Source organism: Lonchura striata, chromosome 12, assembly GCF_050655825.1.
Source record: "Lonchura striata isolate lonStrDom1 chromosome 12, ASM5065582v1, whole genome shotgun sequence".
Lineage (NCBI taxonomy): Eukaryota > Metazoa > Chordata > Aves > Passeriformes > Estrildidae > Lonchura > Lonchura striata.
The window spans coordinates 7,063,728-7,081,979 of NC_140714.1; the positions used below are offsets into that span (position 1 = coordinate 7,063,728).

The 18,252-nt window shown below is 43.7% G+C and overlaps 2 protein-coding genes across 3 annotated transcripts in view; both read right to left on the bottom strand.

The window, feature by feature from the left end:
* Positions 1 to 390: 390 nt before the first annotated feature.
* Positions 391 to 3,836, bottom strand: SNTN (sentan, cilia apical structure protein). Its single transcript, XM_021537227.3, has 4 exons — positions 3,616 to 3,836; positions 2,989 to 3,023; positions 2,092 to 2,231; positions 391 to 684 (listed from the first exon to the last, which is right to left on the bottom strand). Exons 1-4 carry the CDS (start codon positions 3,819 to 3,821, stop codon positions 526 to 528), a joined length of 540 nt encoding a protein of 179 aa, XP_021392902.2. The 5' UTR covers positions 3,822 to 3,836; the 3' UTR covers positions 391 to 525.
* A 5,303-nt stretch (positions 3,837 to 9,139) lies between these two features.
* SYNPR (synaptoporin) overlaps positions 9,140 to 18,252 on the bottom strand; it is a 101,500-nt gene continuing 92,387 nt past the window's right edge. For both annotated transcript variants that reach the window (XM_021537249.3, XM_085590340.1), the window contains 2 exons: positions 11,928 to 12,119; positions 9,140 to 10,922 (listed from right to left, as the gene is read on the bottom strand). In XM_021537249.3, the coding sequence (XP_021392924.2) occupies positions 10,656 to 10,922; positions 11,928 to 12,119 (459 nt within the window). In that variant the 3' untranslated portion in view covers positions 9,140 to 10,655. The remainder of the gene's footprint in view (positions 10,923 to 11,927; positions 12,120 to 18,252) is intronic.

The window sequence follows — 18,252 nt, forward strand, 5'->3', positions numbered from 1 at the left end:
TTTTGTGGCCATTGTCCATCATGAAAGCCACCACTGGTAATGCCCTGCTCAGGGCTGAAGCCCCCTGGGGTGACTGGGAGAGCCCGGGGAGCTGGGCAGCCCTGACTCCAGGGAAACTGCACATTTGGACAGCTGCACATCTGGGCAGCTGCACATCTGGGCAGCTGTCTCTCCATCATCTCCCACACTACCACAGGGAGAGGATGGAGATGTCTGGGAGAGCCTGGGCTGCCTTTCCCTGGCATTAAACTGGGCTGGGGGCTGCCCCCAGCTGTTCACTGCTCTTGGACCAGCAGGAGCCAGTCTCTCACTCTCCAAAGCACAAATGTAGTGGGCACAAAGCCCTGAGCACCAATGCCATGCGTGGCTCAAGAGAGGAGTAAGTTCAGCCAGGTTTGGACACAACTTTATTCCATTTAAAAGGGACCAGCACTGGGTATCCAGGCACACAGTGGTATCTCTGTGTGTACCTCACTCATGCTTTCCTCATATGGTGCCAGGCCATTTCTTCTTTAAAATCACAGATCATTTTGTGGTTTTCACATTTTTGATCTCCTGCAGCAGGTCAGACATTAGAGTGAGACTGACTAACATGATCATGAAATCTTCAAAATTAATTTTGTTCTCTGACTCTTCATCCAAGGAAGAAATGATTTCCTGGTATTTTGGTTTGTTTTCTTGGCCCTATGGAGGATTTTAAACAGAAAAGGAAAAAAAAAAAAAAAAGCATGAAGTTCCTTTTTAATTGCATCATTAGGAAAAAAAAAAAGACATCTACCTATGTAAATATTAATGTATTTTTTATTTTCCCATTCAGGTTGTTATGTCTACATTCATATTAGTCTTTCAAAAGATATCCAAAGCAATTCAAACAGAAACATTATTGCAGTCAGAAAGGAAAACAACCAGTCCTCAAAGTTTCCATCAGAATCCAGAATATATCTTTATGTCTAAAACACACCTAATCATGACTGAAAATCTAACAATGATGATGAATCTAGCTGTTAACTGCTAGGGAAAAAAGGGAGTCCTGTGTCTTGATAAAACTGGGAGGATAAAATAACCAACCAACACACCAACCATCTTAAATTTAATATTCAAATATATACAATTACATATTGTGAAGGTCTCAGAAACTGTTGACTTTACAGGCATAACTTTAGTACTGCTACTCTTGGTCCTCTTGGGCATTCCTGCTGGAATGGATTATTAAAATTCTGTAACATATCTATTATTTATATTTCCTAATGAAAAAACCTTGCTAGAGTTTCAGGGTAGATTTTAGCTTAATAATTTCCAAACCATCTCAGGATTCCAAGCTTAATTACTTCCAGTAATATTTTCAATTCTTTTCCAACAAGATTTCTAATTTGGTGCCAATTTCCCCTCCCCAACCAGTCATGTGATTTTGTTATTTTTGGAAGTAAAAGTATTACCTCTCTCATTTACTTATTTGAACTCTTTTTTATTAGTCCTATATAGCTTTTCCTAGCACATTTTTTTTTTTTTTTTTTTTTTTACATTTAGGGAGGGGACAAAAAGCCCTGCAGGAAGTTTACAGCCACAAGTGCTGCTATGATGGTTTTTCATCATACCCAGCCAGGTGGGTGAGGGCTTTCTGTCCCTCTCTGCCAGGAACCCCAGCAGTGACTGCAGTGCACACAGCTCTGTGGCACAAGGCTGGCTCCCAGTGCTGGTTCTGTGCTCTGGCAAACCACCAAACACCTCATTAAATGCCATGAGTTTCTTCTCTTCATAAAACCACCTCTTGTCATCATCCAAGGGTTTTCATTTGGTTGGTTGGGTTGTTTTTTTTTTTTTTTGCAATTGCCCTGTTTTCATTAAAGAAATTCAAGGAGGCATCAGCCATGGTTTGTTGCTGTCCCCCTCCTTTGGCCCTGTGTTGACACAGGCTCAACATAAAGCAACTAAATCACAAAATGTTTGTACCAAATCCCTGAAGTCTCACTTGGAATTACTCCATGGACTGATGCTTTCCAAGCTGCAGGAGAGAGCCTGAGCTGCCATTCCTGCACCCCAAGTGCCCAGCCAGGGCTGCCCCAGTGGCACCCACCCAGCAGACCCCCTCACCTGTATGAAATGCCAGAACTGGGACTGCAGTAAGCTCTTGGTTTCAGATTTGCTGAGCTTGCTCTCAGGATCAGCATAGTTGTTATAAACCAAAGCTGCTGTAGCAAAAGCCTTTTCAAGGTCTGAGCCTTTCCTTAGAGCTGGAGGGAGGAAAAGTTTATTCCCCCACCGCCAAAAAAAAAAAAAAAAAAAAAAAAAAAAAAAAAAAAAAAAAGTTTTGAGATGTAATTGAAAGGAATCTGTTAAAATCATCCTGGGTGGGTGGAAATCTGTGTAGTTTCATTAAAGTTAATGAGACCGAAACTGTTTATACCCACAGAGGATCTGGCCCAGATTTCATTTGGAATGGGCCAGCAACATGCCTCATATCCCATGCAATCACAGCCTGAAGGAAGCTTTCCTTCACAGCATGGGGCTTGAGACCCATCTGGCCTATCCTGACCCTGGGCATCCAGCAAGGACCTGCCACACCATGGGGACAGGCCATGGTGGCCATCTCCTGGATGCACCTGGACTCCCAGAGACCTGCATCTGGGAAAACACAGCCCACTTGGAAGCCTGGCTGCAGCAGTGCTGCACTTCAGCATCGTGGCATCCTTGGGATCTGGGCTGGATCCATTCTCCCCCACATGCATGACTCTGAAATACTGCACGCTGACAAGCCTCTGTTAGCAGAGGTTACACAGATGATTTATGCTGTGATTTTTTATGAAATGGCAAGCACAAGAGGAGATGCAAACACAGGAGTACATGGCACAGGGACCCATGAGACCCTCTTGACTTACATCAGCTGAGGATCTGCACAGCCTCTGCAAGCCCTGTGACATTGGCAGAACTTTCTGCACGTGGGCTGGGAAGGACCTGAACCCTGAAGGGGCAGTGAAGGGCTCCCCTTACCTTTTATTGATGCCAGCTGCTTGGCTACGGGTACACTGGTGGTGAGAAAGCAGAGAGGCACAATTATAACTTGTAAATTGTGTTTGGTATTGAATTTCTCCAAGAATGAGCTTGCTCATTTCTGTTTTATTTAATCACCCAGGAACTCAGGGCTCCCCAAGGGACAGTGTCTTTCCTTCAGAGTGGAAAGGAAAATGGCTTCTACAAGAAGCACAAGAACATCACACAGCTTCTAATTCCTCACTTAAGTGAGTAGCCTGGAGTTGTTACTAAAGTTGATTATTCATTTTAAGTGGGGGACATTGCAACACACTTCATATAATTTCTTCATGAACATGAAAGAGGTCCCAGAGATTTCTCAGTTTTATACCCATTCCCAGGAAAATAGAGAGGGGTCAGCCACAGCAATGCTCAGTTTGGAACAGGCACACAGCTTTTATTTGCAGCAGGACTCACATTCATGAGAATCACTCCCCCTGCTTTCAATCAGAACCTAAAACCTGCTTACCTTGTGCTGAATTGCTAGAAACTAATTACAGAGCATGTGATAGAGACCAACACACCCAGATAATGAGTTTCAACACAAATGGTAGATCACCCAGCTGCCATAACCAAGCAATGACTTACCCCTTGGGCATGCCTGCAGCAGCTGGAGTACCTTTTTTGGTGGAAGCAGGAGCTGGCTGACTGACTGAGTTCTGCTTCCCACTGGGAACACTTGTTCTGCAGCCACACATCTCCAGGCCAGGGTGTTTGTGATCTCCAAGCAACTGAGTAATAGCAAACAGGTGGATGGAAGCTCTGCCCCGTGGAAGCAGCCTGCTTGTAGCCATGCCTATCAATAATGTAAACACTACCTGGGAATCCTGGAGCCAGTTAAACACACCAGTCTACAGCAGCCTCTGGAAGGCACTGCTGGGCTGGCAAGTAGTGGGGCATGTACTTTACAGGGGAATTTGACAGAAACAAACCCAACTCATAATGGAACCTGGATCCTCTTAGATCCGTAGGGATGTAACTTTGCATCAGGAATAACTTTGACACTGCAGCCATTCATCTATACAAATTATAATTTTAATGAGAAACTTTCCCAGTGTGGGATAATGTCACTTGCCCCAAGCTATGAAGTGAGTTATTCCTGCAGCCAGAGTCGGGATCCAAGCGTTTCCTAGTTCCTCATCCAGCTTTTATCCTAGGTGAGCACACTTTAATATTTATTCTATTTCCCTGTCCCGGTGCAAAGAGACCTGCTCTGCCTCCAAACCACTTCCAGAGCAGTGCCCAGCAGGGGCCTGGGCTGTGGTTCCCAGCCAAGCAGAGAGCTGCTCCCCAGAGCAGCACGGAGCCATATGGCAGAGCAGTCGCACATTAGTGGAACTGGAAGGGCTCCAATGAACTTTGTTATTTATTGGCATGGATGTTGCTATTAGAAAACACAGCTTGTCACACTGCCTATCTCCATGCACGGGCTCCTCTCTGCGGATCCTTTGCCTAGAAGTGTCTAGACAGGATAACTTCAACTTAAAAGACAAAGCAGCCACTTTAATTCCAGGGTGGTCTGTTAATAGGTGGTGACTTCAACTGCCTCATCCAGCTCATCATTCCTGGTGAAAGGATAAAATACTGATGTTAAAACTATCCATGATGAGACTTTATGTAATGGGACACACAAAGGAGACTGCAACAGATGGCCTAGAGAATTAAAATGTTTTCCTCATTTAGTAGAAGCTAAATTACTGAAGGCTAATGAATAAGGATGTTCACCACCTTACCGTTCCTAGATTTTAATTATCTTAAAAAGCATGGGAAAAGAAAACCTTTAATTTTCCATCTAAGAGTGTCATTACTCAAACAATTCAGAGCCTTTTTCTGAGAGGTTTAAGCTGTCTTAGATCTCTAGTGCATTCTTTAGGACTGGCTCATGAATAAAACAGAGCCTATAATTGCAATGACGAAGCCAAAACACATATAATCAATGCTCATTATTCCATCAATTAACACACTAAAATTAAACAAGAATTCAGGCTTAGTAATCTGCCATCAGCTAAAAAAAAAAAAAAGTCTTGATATCATGTTGAAGTGATAATTCCTTTTCACATCTGTTGAACCATACAAAGAGGCATGAAAATTGTAACATCCCGGTTAATACGTGGAATGGAGATGTTTGGTCTTAGCATCCAATGTAAAAAATGAGAGTGAGGAACAGACTCAGTTGCCTGTTTATCAGTGGCAGGCAGTACTGAGAGCGGGCTGGCAGACCCAGCCCTCTGTGCTTTGGGATCTTTCCACTGTAGATCAGATTTCAGCTCACAGTTGTTTTAATCTCACCGACTTTTGAGAGCCTGAGCTCTAGAACAGGTGATTTGCTTTGCTGGGGTAGTAGCAAGTTCAGACAAACCTGGGGTTCATTATCCCTCTAGGATACACCAATTAACGTGTGCAGGAGCGTTTGTGCCTGACAGATAAAGGGTAGCATGAGGATAACCCTTGCCTTTGCAGATGATCAGCTTTGAAGACTGAAATTTTGGCTGTGTGTGTTGCTCGAGTATTCTGGTCAAGCAAGGTGTGTGTGGAGCCAGGCCATCTGCTCTGTAGCTATTTTGGTACACACTATTTATGTTTGAAATATCCAGGTGCCTTTATTGGTCAATTTTTAGTATGTTTCACACGTTAACAATCCTGTCTGTGCAAAATACGCAACCTGCCACTTCAAACTGCAAAATCTTTACAGGCAGTTCACTTAAAATAATTGCCACTGCAAAAAGCCACAGCCTCTGCTTCACTTTTGGTATTTTCCCTGAGTTTCCCCCTCCTTTTTCAAGGAAATGCTTTTTGCATTTCAGAAGGCTGATGTTGTGAAACGTGTGTGTGTGGCAGAGCCCTGACTCCCTTAGAGATGACCCTGGGTGAGGCAGGGCAGGATCCCAGGGACCCAGGCACAAGGGAAGACCTGAAACAGGAGATGCACTCACACCTCCCGGCCTCTCAGGTTGCATTTCAGCAGCAAACCCTGCAGCAGCTGCAGGAGAAGAGCTGCCAACTTGCACCCAGAGAAGCTGTGGTTGTCCCATCCCTGGAAGTGTTGAAGGCCAGGTTGGACAGGGCTTGGAGCAACCTGGGATAGTGGAAGGTGTCCCTGGCCATGGCAGGGGGGATGCAACCAGATCAACTTTAATCCTGAAAATACTCTTGCCAGCTAATTTTTCCTCTGAGAAATATTTTAGACTTCAGAAAGGCAGCTATATTCTTAAAAAAACTAGAATCTCGTTAATGGGGGACACAACAATAAAAATGTAAGGAAAGAAACTAAATGCAACAAACAGCATGCCTCCCCACTGAACTATTAACGTTTCATATTGAAATGATAAGGTCTTCATAATAAGCATAGATGTAATTGACAAATGATGGGATAATCAGCACCAGATATATTAATAGAAAAATACAAATTATTGCCGATGTTAGAGAATTCCAAAAGGAAAAGCTCCTGGGTTTAGCAGAAGTAGGGAATAAAAAGAAATCCTAAAAGAAAATATTGAAGTTAGGGAGAGCATTAGCTAAGTAGACCATCTATTCACACACATAAGGAATTTTGACTCAAATCTGTCTTAAAACTAGTGGACAAAGGACTAAATGCTTGTGACATGATATGGCATAATGAGAAGAACTTTTTCAGAAAACAAATAATACATGGCAGTTTTTAATCAGTAGTTCTTAATCTGTCATATTAACTGTGAAACTCTGGAAATATTGTCAGGAACAGACTACAGGGAGGCGCAATGCATGTTGATGCCACTGCCTCTTGTATCAGCACATCACAGTTTCAGCCAAGATTGATTCAGGGCTACAGCCTGGATTGCTCTTCCAATCTGAGAGCATATAAAGATTGCAAATAATTAACCTAATTGGGTCAGGCAATTGTAACATGAATTCATGCAACAAGAGCACAAACTTTCTCCAAGTCTTAGAGAGTCTCAGAGTCACTGAAGCTCCGTTATGTGCAGCTCAATGGCCACACTGAAGGAGATTTGGTCATCAGGAAAAATATCACACACAAAAACCCCAATCCCATCTAGCCATGGCAGAGCCCCGTGGGCTGTGTTTGCATCTCAACTCATCCTTGTCCCCTTGATGTGCTGGGTGGGAAGTGAAGCAGGCTGCAGAGCCAGTGGTACCCAGAATTACCCTCCCTGCCCTCTTCAGCACCTTCCCATGGAGGGCATTGATGCTCCAGCTCTGCAAGTGCATCCCCTCCCAAGCCATGGGGGAAACCCAAAACCAGCAGGTGAACATGCCCCTTCTTTGGTCTCTGAGGCACCTGGAGAGAAAGTTCTGTGCTTCTCCCTCCCCACCACACTCACCAGATGTACCTGCCTCTCCCCCATAGCTTCACACTTGAAAATGCAAACACGCTCCTAACTTGGGTAGCTGAGAAATGGGCTATAAAGAGAAACACATGGGAAAACAGGAGGGACAGCACAAAGATCAAGGAACATGTTTTTTCTCTCCCAGGCTGACCTAGTTATTTAACTAACTGGCAGAGATACTCTAATGATGAAGCAAGAAAGCAACGAGGCTGCCAGCAGCAGTTTCACAAAGGATCCTCAAGTGTACTTTGCTACTTGTCTTAAATCCAGGTAACATCAAATAGAGTCTTTCATAAACTGCTCAACCCTTGGCTATGCAGCCACCAGCTGAAATAAACTTTCTATTTCTCAGCAACTGTAAAAGGAAGTGATAAGACTCAAATCTAGAGGAAGACAGAGGAAACATTTAAATACATTTTCTTACATAACACAGACAAGTGCATGCATCATTTTTGTTTTCACTTTTGTTGCTGCTATACTTTATTAATCTGAGAAGCTATAGATAAAGAGATTTTTCTTCCCTTCTAATTCAGAGTGAAGATTACAGTCCCCAAAGGGTAACAACTGGTTCAACTGTTCTGTACAGCAGCAAGGAGCTGAGGTACCTGTAAAGGTCTGGCCAGCTGGGTAGAGCAAGGGCAAGTCTTCCATGAAAGTATGTGCCTACTATTTTGTTAACCCTTCTACCAGTCCTGCCCTTCATGAGAAAACCTTAGACCTGGAGTTACACAAATAGTACCCAAAATATGACATAAACGTAATTCTCTTCCGAGCCTTGTATCAGAAACTGCCCTTTCTCCAGGGGTGTGAACTCAAGAAAGCTGCAGTCCCGTACTCACGTGGTTACACAAGAATTTCATCTGGTTTGAAATGCAGGAATAAACCAAAGCAAAACTCATTTCCATCCCTCAGCATTGGATAGAAAAGTTTAGGAATGGGACCCTGCTGATTTGGGTGGAACAGTTAATAAAGAGAAAGCTAGTTGATACAAATACTATTTCTAGTAGAGAAGCTTAGACATGGGAGCTTAGTTTGGGATATTCCTCATCAACTAATAGAAAGGAAATTTAAAAGAACAACAATGACAAAAAAAAAAAAAAAAAGTAGAAGCAGGAATATGTGGGAGAGGGTACAAAGAGCACACATCCCATCACAGCCCTTGCCACACACACAGATTTCACTTTCTACTGACTTGCCGATGTCTAACATTTTTCCAAACTTAAAAGAAGAAAAACAAACCAACCAACCAAAGCAACCACCTCCCCAAACAAACAATCAAAATCCAAAATAAACAAACAGACAAACAACCCCAAAAACCAACCCAAATAAAAAAAACCCCAAACAAATTAACCAAGAGCCAAAATAACATTTTTCGTTAACCCAGAAAATTGTATTTTGCCCTCATTTGGAATAGGAGAACATTTAGATATTCCAGTTTGTTTTCTCTACAACTCACACATAGGTTTCCAGCAATACTCAGAACTGGGATGGTTAGCACAGTACTGGGCTAGTCCTACTGACAGTGGAAAGAGAGGTAAAGAGGCAGGGAGGTATTAAACTGCACACTTTTAATTTTTTTAAAAAACTTGTGATACTGACCTTTAATGACAGGTGTCTGCAGAAGTGTCGTACTCTATTGTACATTAAAAACAGTCCCCATTAAAGTGTTGGAAAACAGTAAGAATATGACCAATAAGGTCAGGCACAGGAATAGTTATTTTTCTTTAATAGCTATCTTCATTATTTGGCAGTGCCATTTCAATAGTAACATACTCTGAAAACATGCATTGTATGCAATAACTTTATTAGGGTCAAATAGATATCACAATATAGATTCATCCACTGAGTAGCCATAAATTGGTTACAACAATCATAGAAGAGACTAAGCTGTTTTAAGCTAAGATGCTTTCAACATTATAGCTCATACAATAAGATTATATACTGATACACTTTGATCTAGAAATGCAGATGATCAGTTTTGATTAGTACATTGTGCTTCAGGCTTTTGTTTGTGTCAATGCATCCCATATGCTGTAGTGAGGGAGGGTTGAATTTCCCAGGGAGGAATTCAAACAGGCTACAAGTCTGGCTCTGGCTCTTTTTAGGACGAGTTCCTCTGAGCCTGGGTTATTTGGTCAATCCAGTTACATTCTCCATTAGCACCAAGCTAGTGCTCAGAGCAGCAGTCTAACAGAGGGATATCTAACAATCTTGAAACAGCACGGACAGAAAGGTTTTCTTCTCATCAAAGGGCATAAAGGAATATTTATGCTTTGTAAGGTCACAACAATACGTGCGGGTTTTCGTGTTGCTGTATCAAGCAACAGGGCGTTTCCACATGATTTTGTATACTGATATCTGCACCTCTGTTATCTTAGTTAAATAAATACCTTTGTAAACATATAACACAGTTACTTGGTCCTTATTCTCCACAGCTCACGTTAAAAGATTCACAAAACATCCATAGAAATAGTGATTTATAGAAGGAATACTTAGCTGAGTTAAATGGAATAAACATTGGTCAGGTACCATAAATACTACTGAATGCCATTTCAAGGAAAAACAGTTTAGTTACAAAGCATTCAGAACTTGGGTAAGCCATATATTCAACTCTGCAAAATATATAAAAGATGCATACTTCTTTTAAACAGACATTTAACAAAATGTAGTGGCAGAAGTCGAGAAGTTCCATTTACACAGTCCAGACATTTGGTAGTATGAAACTGCTTATCCATGCACTAAATTACAGATGGATGACTCAGTTAACTGAAATAATAGTAAAATCTTCTGAAACAAAAAGGTATAACCAAAACAAACTCTCTGAAGAGTCACAGACAGGCAGTTCTGAAAATTTAGGTGCAATGTCACATGCATGGATATACAGAATAATCTGTAGAAATCATAGTAAAACACTTCCGTTTTTCACCAAAATGCAGAAGGAAATTCAATTATATTATGCATATTAAATACTACTGACTTGAGGCTACAAAAAGCTTCTACCATCTTAACACATACAAAACTACCATAAAGTTATCTCTACAGTACGTACTACAACAGCAACTCCAGGTCACCGGCGAGGAGCACATCCCCTGTGTCTGGCTAGTCAGGGAAAGAAAGGCCAACTCCAGCCCGCTGGTCACCTCCCATCTGCCAAAGGAGGTGGGCTTAGACCTTCAATGGACATTAAACACTGTGTTGTAGTATTAATTTATGTAGAACCCTTAAAAATCTGGTGCCACTGAAACTTGAGACCTGCTAAACTCTCTACTTGCGAGGGATGCAAGAGCTTGCGTTGCGTGAACCCTAAATTTGATTAGCGAAGGAGGTCGGCCCGCTCTGCCCATAGCTCTGGGACTGGCCATATTCACCCACCTGGCCATAGGAGCCTGGCTGGTTGTAGCCACCAGCTGGCCCATAGCTGTCTTGGTTGTAGCCACCTTGGTTGTAGCCACCGGGCTGCTTCTCCATGGTGTCCGCAGGGTGCCGCTGGCCTGAGGAATGCCAGCCCGTCTCCTTAAACACAAACCAAATGTTGCCTGCCCAGAGGATAAAGTTCAAGTAGCCAAAGACCTGGGTGGGAAGAAGAGGAGCTCGTCACCAGCAGCCACGGTCTCACAGATCAACCTAATGTATGGACCCCACATGGTCCCGGGGAAGGCAAAGCTGCTCCCAACCCCTCCTTCCCAAGGACAAGAGGAAAGGGCCTCAGGTTGTGCAAGACGAGGCTCAGATTGGTTATTAGAAAAAAATCTCTTCACTGAAACTATTGTCAAGCACTGAACAGGTGCCCAGGGAAGTGGTGGGGTCACCATCTGTGGGGTAAGTGGAGATGTGGCACTTGGGGATATGGTTTAGTGCTGGACTTGGCAGCGCTGGCTTAGTGGCTGGACTCCATAATCTTAAGAGATCTGTTCCAACCTAAATGATCCTGTGATTCTCCCAAAACCCGCTGGAAAACTTTATCAGCTTTGAAGCAAATTCCCAAATTCACCTCCCTTAGCTGTAGCTCACAAGGTGTCTGCTTTGCTTTTTGTTTCCAAAAAAAGGTTGCGTTTTTAGAGCGATTTTTTTTGTTTGAAAACATAATCTAGTTTAAAGAAATTGTGGAAAGATAAAATTGAAAGAAACTAATTAAAAAGAGAGCTCTTAATTGGTCAGGTGGCCTAGAGGGATTTTTTTGTGTTTATTTTTTTTTAATGTGCTGAAGTCCAATTTTATGTTGTTTTTTGAGGATTTTTAGAAGAATTTGTAAGGCACAAACATTTACTTCTAAAGGAGCACACAGACCCCTTTGCAAAAGAGTTGCAGTGAGTAAGTTAAAAGCAGAGGGGTGACCAATGCTCTTGGACAGACACGTTGCCTTTTCCCCATCCCAACCCTGCACACTCACCCTGCTGCTGCTTCCATGGCAGAGCTGCTGTGAGTCACAGCCTGCCTTCCCCTGCAGCAAGACTGCATTCCAATTAAATCATGTCAGCTAACTGGTTTACACCAGTCAATTTAGGTCAATACACGGGTAAAAGATGAAAATACATTGCAAGGTAAGGGTGAAGAGCAGCAATCAAAGTCACTTACAACCGAAGTGTTGAGGCTCGACATAACAGGGCTGCGAACAGGCAAGCATTTGTTGGACTGCTGTTTGCAGGCAGACATCAGCAGCAGCACTTCATCAGGGTCAGTTGCAACCTTTACATCTGACAGTCCTTTAGCCCAAGCAGATGAGCTCACTAGCCACAAGAATGAGAAGACCACTGTCACAATGAAATCCTAAAAGACAAATTAGTTAGAAGCATTATACTGGTGTGTCCATTGGAAAGGAAAAAATATTAAAAATCACCAGAAAACGGAAAGCTTGTGTCAGAGGAGAGAAATACCAAGAGCTTGTTACTTAGTGGAAGGTTGTGTTCTGTCATCACCCACAGAGCTAATTTTCAGAAGTGCTTGACACGCCTAATGGAGCAGAGCCCCTTGGCTGACATTTGCACCTCTGGCCATGAGACAAGATTCCCACAAACACGTGGCTGGTACCCAGGATGTTGAGCTGCCTTGAAAATGTGGCTGTTCACAGCACCAGGCTGATGCACTGGGATGAATTACAAAATACACATGCCTGTCAAGAAGCTGGGCCCTCCTGAGGGCTGGGTCTTGCCCTGGGTACTCCTACAGACAGTTGGGGTGGGTTTCCAATAGGAAGTGTTTCTGTTTTAGGGAAAACCTGAAATTGGCTAATCCTCAGGTACCAGATGAGGAGTCTTCTCACCAGCTACAGGTAAGGCCAAATGTCCCTGCTGCATAAGCCATGCAGCCACTAATTACCATGAGTGAGCATGTAAACAGCAAGACTTGCCAAGCAGAGATTCCTTCCTGGCCTGGTAGAGCACTGGTTCCTAATTCCCATCCATATGAAAAGAGGGGAGAAGGTGCTGTGGTCCCTCCAGGTTCCAGCAGCTCTGCTCTGATCCACTCTGCTCACTTTCCCCTTGAAAGACTCTCAGGAGCATGCACAGGCATAAACTTCTCCTTGTCTTAGCCAGAACAAGTGGCCAAGTGACACTGTTGTTGTGTGGGTTTGGGGGGAAAGGAGGGAGGAGGTGTGATTTTTCAAGCTTTCTTGTGTCTTGCTAAAACAGAAGAGCCTTTCTGCTGTCATATTTCATCCCATCTGTCAGCCCACAACAGATGGCAGAGGTGCCAAAGTCTAACATACCACTAACTGCATCGCTGCGTCTTGATATCCCACCTCCCATGGGGCTGCTTCCCCTTCCCCCTTGCAAAATAAAGGTGTGCATGGAAGGAAGGGAAAACACTCATTAAGAACCCAGTGTTTCAGGTTGCTTCTCAAAGAAATAAGCAATCCCTAGGAAACACCATTCTCATCTACAAGCACGCCTGACATTTGGGGAAGGTCTCTGTGGTACCCCAGGGGTGGAGGGCGCGAGCCCCTGTCACGACAGATGAGTCGATAAAGGGAGCCATGAACAAAGGACGTCTCCACTGACGCAGATGGGATTAAATTAACTGTGCTTGGATGCTTTCCCAAAGGATACATCCTCCTCTTTTAACAATTTGTTTTCTGCAGGCCTATGTCTGCCACCGAGCTCTGAGTTCCTGTGGCCTCCTTCATGCTGCCCAAATGGGCTCTCTTGAAGAGCGTGAAGCCCAGGAGCTGACAACTCCCTTAACACCCAAAGCCACTCCGTGTGGGCAGAGGCATATAGCCCAGAGTAATTCTTCTTCTCAGGGAGATTTCCAGCAAAAGAAATTATTGTATCTCGTATGTCTTAGCAGTGAATGAGAAATAGATTCCTAGAGGCAACGGTTCAATTGCAAACATTCCCTAAAAATTCCAGCTGGTAGAAACACGAGATGCCTGCTGAGCTGTGGATGACGATGTGAGGTTTGACATGCTATCAACCCAGATGCCAAGCCCCCATGCAGTTTCAGACTGACACAAGCGATGGGGACACAGCAGAGTTTTGGGGAATGTATTTTCCAAATGACAAGCAACCTTCTCCCAATGCCACCACACCTGAAGCAAACTAAACCCAGCTCTGTAATCAGTGCACTGGTAGTGTCAATTAAAAAAATTCGTAACAGCAGGGAGAAATTTGATGCAAACAGAGACAAACTGACTAAAACTAATGCAACACAGGAGATCAAACTTGCTAAAAATAGAGAAATATTAAAAATGAGCAAAGTTCTTGAAGCAGGTGACAGCAGCGGGGGCATAGACCTGCTGCTGAGCTTACAGGCCCTGATCCCATGTTGGAGAGGCTCATTGCACAAATTACTGCATCTGCATGATGCAGTCTGACTGCTGGTATAGCCCCTGTCCTGGGCTGTAAGTCCTTCCAGAAGATCCCATGGCACTGTGCAGTTGAGGGGATGGCCCTAAAGGCATTAAGTAGTTCATGTTATTTCTCAGGTCTTGTCTTCCCCTTCACACTCCATGTTCCATCCTCCTCCTGACGTCCTCTGCTCCCCTGTGCCAGGGTGTTCACAAGGTCTAAACCCCTGCCCTCTGTGCTATAAACTCCCCTATTTCAGAGCAGGTCAGAGCCTTGGGGAAAGGGTTCTTGCTCCTGGGGTATCAGGATCAGCTCTTGTATAGAGGAACTCCAAAAACTGTAAAGCCTGGCTGGGTGCAAGGAACACACTGAACCAGAAGTGAGAGATGGCATAGTGGGACTCAAAGAGGAAACCATGCAGCCTGGCCAGCAGCTGGCCAAGGAGACAGCACAGGAAGGCTAATGGAACACTGGGATTTTTTCACTAGGTGCTCTCATCAGGGCTACATGGCCAGACTCAGGCTCTCAGAGGATTGTTTCTGCCTCCTCTGTACAATGCAAGGAGCAAAATGTAGGATTCTAGAGTGAACTCACATCTTCCTATTTATGTTGAATCTCTGTGAACCTTCAGCTTTGGCTGGAACTTGAACCTCTCTTGTTTTCAAGTGGGTTTGCATTTCTGGCTGAACATTTTCACAGCTCTGGGTGGAACAGAGTTACAAGATAATGACATGCTGAAAATAAAAGTGAATTTCAAGCTAAGCTGTTCTGTGGCTTAATGTCTATCTGGGGAATTTCTCCTTGGTAATTAAGGCCAGAGTGCCTGCATACTAAAACATACTAAAACAAATCTTGCATTTCAATGTTTAATATCCCTATAGCATGGGTGAGTCTTTTTTTCCTTTAGAACAAAGTAATTTTTGTAGTTGCTCTCTTAAAGTGGTGTCCAGATCTCTTGAGTGTGTATTGTTGTACAATTACACTACACTCCTAATTACCAAGTTTCTCTTCCACATCTCAGCTGAGATACTTTGCTCTGCCTACAGATGCCTCTGGGAAAGAAGGAAAACACGAACATGTAAAGAAAGGCAAAAACTGAAATTTAAAATACTCTGAATATACAAGGAGGGACTTTTTAAGATCCTGAAGTAGGTGCAAAAAAAAATTCTTACTGCCTTTTTAAGTTGAAACTTGTTATTACTGAGTTTGCCAAAAATGCCTACTTGGAACAATTTTATATATTGCACATTTTAGAATAGAACTGTGAATGCCTTTTCTTTTTATAATAATTGAAATATTCCTCCTTGCTATCAAGTTACTTACTGCTTTTTGCAAAATGAAAAAAGGGGCAATCTTTGAAAGGGACAGTCACTTACAGTCACTTAAGCCTCCTGAGCAGAGTTTTGGATTGCCCAGCATCTGGCACCACCTCACCCAGCCAAGAGCCTCTGAGAAGCTGCTTGTTCACTCAGAAAGGGACATGTTTCATCTGCTCCAAGCTGGCCAGTGGCTTCCTCAGCCCCTGAAGGCTGTGACACACATGTCCCTGCATGCACCCCGTGCCCTGCTCTCCCTCCCAGCCAAGTCTGGCAGGATGGTCTTGGGCTGTCATGGCTGGAAACAAGCAAAACCTCAGCTCTGGCCTGGCCAGAGTGCTCCTGGCATCCCTCCTCCCTCACAGAGCTGCAGCTGCTGCCTTGTTACTGACTTCCATGAAGGGCTCATGCTATAAAACCTTTCCATTTGTGAAAACCCTCTCACACATTTACAGCCTCCAAGAGAGCAACTCCTCAGATGCTGCGGTCCATAAACCCTCCTAGTCAGAGCCTGTCTAGCACTGCCAACAGGTTTCATGGCCAGCCACGCAGCAGCAGAGGGAGATTTCTTTACCCAGAAGAGGCAAAGCACTCAGAGGATTTGCTTTCACAAAATTGCAAGAACTACCCCAGCAAGAGGCACGGCCCCGGTCCCAGCCGGGAAAGCGGCCAGCAGCAGATTGCTGCAGGCAGCAAACGCCCTCCCACAGTGGCATTTTAGCTCTTTGCTGCTTTGAACCAGGTCCCACCCCAGATTTTCTGCCGAATGAAGCTTTGAAAGAATTACACACTTTTTGCAACGGTGTAAGGCCCTGCAAGCTTGCTTCTGGCAGGGAAGTGCAGAGCCTTTCGGGAGGTACCAGCATGTACAGCAAGGTCACCCTGGATTGTGCTTTAAAAGAAGATGACAAGAGCAGGCTGAAAGAGCTCTTTGAAATGCAAAGAAATAGTCAGGTTCTTCCTAAATTCATTTTTCAGCTGTAAAGGATTTGGTCTTTGTTTTTAAGGATGGCTCTTTATTCTTTTCCTGTCTATTTTTTAGACATCTGGACACTGGTGAGGAAGTACAACATGTACATAGAGGTGTCCAAAGAGAACACCTGTGTGTACTTAACTCAATCTGCAACATATATAAGGAACCAAATGCCTTTCTGCATAATGTGATTATTCATAGGAGTCCAGATGCAAATGGAAGATCTAATCTTCTTAAGATATAAGTATCCTTATGCACCATAAGAATAAGATTATCAAGTAATCACTATAAAAATGAAATATCTCTTTTCAGGGCTATGTCAGTCACCTTTCTTGGCTGAATAATTTTATGCTTTTATATTAATTAACTGGAATATTAATAAAGTGATTTACATTTATACATTAATGCATGTGGTTCCTCATGGCCAAGTTATAACTTCCCAGACACAAACCTGAAGGCACATAGGATTGTCAGCATGTGGATTTTAAATGGAACACATATGGGGCAAAGAAACCATAGGAAAAGTAAGAAGCCTGAGTGATGGGGACTGATACACATTGACTGTGACTATTCTTTCTTTTCTGAGAGACATATGGAAGCATCCTATCCCTGATCCCCTACAATTTCAGCAGTGTTGGTTACTCTCTGCTTGCAAGAAGCTCCAAATGGACAGGCCTGAAGCAAAGCATCAACACAGGGGCCTGGGCTGGCAGTCCCAGCGTGCAGCTCATCTCTGCTCCCATCACAAACCAGCAGTGCCTCCCCAGGTATGTGCTGTGAAACAAGTGGAAACCAGCTTAGGTTGGTTTGCTCTGAGAGATGGGGATGTACTGAAAACTGGTGGCATTGCAAACATTGCATTCTTTAAAATCTAAGTCACCACATCCAATTAATTTCTTTTAAAAGCTTCTGGCTCTTGAGCACTAATCAGTCACTTGAGAAGCTGCCTTGCCCTTGTTGTACCCACCAAGGTGAGACCCCAGCTCCTCGCTGCACACGTGCACCTTGTGGGAGTTCACCATGGAACGAAAATCACAGCTGTGCTTTGCAGAGCTCAGAAGCACACAGCATGTTTCTATGAGGCACTGAATCCCTGGTAGCCTGCTCCTTGTTCCTTCAGAAACTGGGAATCCAAGGCCCTCTCTGAGGTTCATCTATCTGTATGAACTCCCTGAGAGGATCCCTCAGGGAGCCAGCAAGGGAAGCAGAGGGTGTATAGTGGGAATGGATGAGTAACACAAGCAGAGCCCTGAGCTCTGTGTGACCAAAAGGAAGACTTTTATCCCCAAAACCTGACAGACAACATTAGCAATAGAAATGGGTTACTGCATAGTGAATAAACACACCACTGCCATACAAACAGACAGGGAAGAGTTATCTGCTTCTCCCACTGGAAATATTTCCTTGCTATCATGCCTCACTCCACACTGAATGCTAAAATATTTTTTCCACAGTTAAAGTGATGCTTTGCTGAGATCTCAGCACATGCAATTCATTTCCCTGTATCTGTATGAACAAAGTAAACTTGAAACAGTGACTGAAGTTTTCCTTGCAAGTTTCTTCTGACTTAATGGTCATTAAATTCCTTATAATGGTATCTTCTGCTCCCAGTCAGGCTTCTGCAATTTGGTAATGCATTGATGGTGTTCTGACTGCCTGTGCAGGGGCCTTTTGAAAAACTATTACGAAATTTCAAGTGAAAGGGGTTTTTTACTCTCTCGACTTCTCCTGTCATACTCATTTTTCAAATCCTGAAAATTTGTCAGGAGAAAAGGCAGCTCTGAGAGGGTGCTGCTTAAAGGCAGATGTCATCCCAGACTGAG

What these genes read in the sequence shown, in the direction of transcription:
- SNTN (XM_021537227.3), bottom strand. Translation starts at nt 3,821, where the DNA reads ATGGCTACAAGCAGGCTGCTTCCACGGGGCAGAGCTTCCATCCACCTG. An exon ending in GCAGCTGGCATCAATAAAAG is followed by an intron (nt 2,232 to 2,988) that starts GTAAGGGGAGCC and finishes TCCTCCCTCCAG; the next exon opens with CTCTAAGGAAAGGCTCAGAC. An exon ending in AGTTCTGGCATTTCATACAG is followed by an intron (nt 685 to 2,091) that starts GTGAGGGGGTCT and finishes AATCCTCCATAG; the next exon opens with GGCCAAGAAAACAAACCAAA.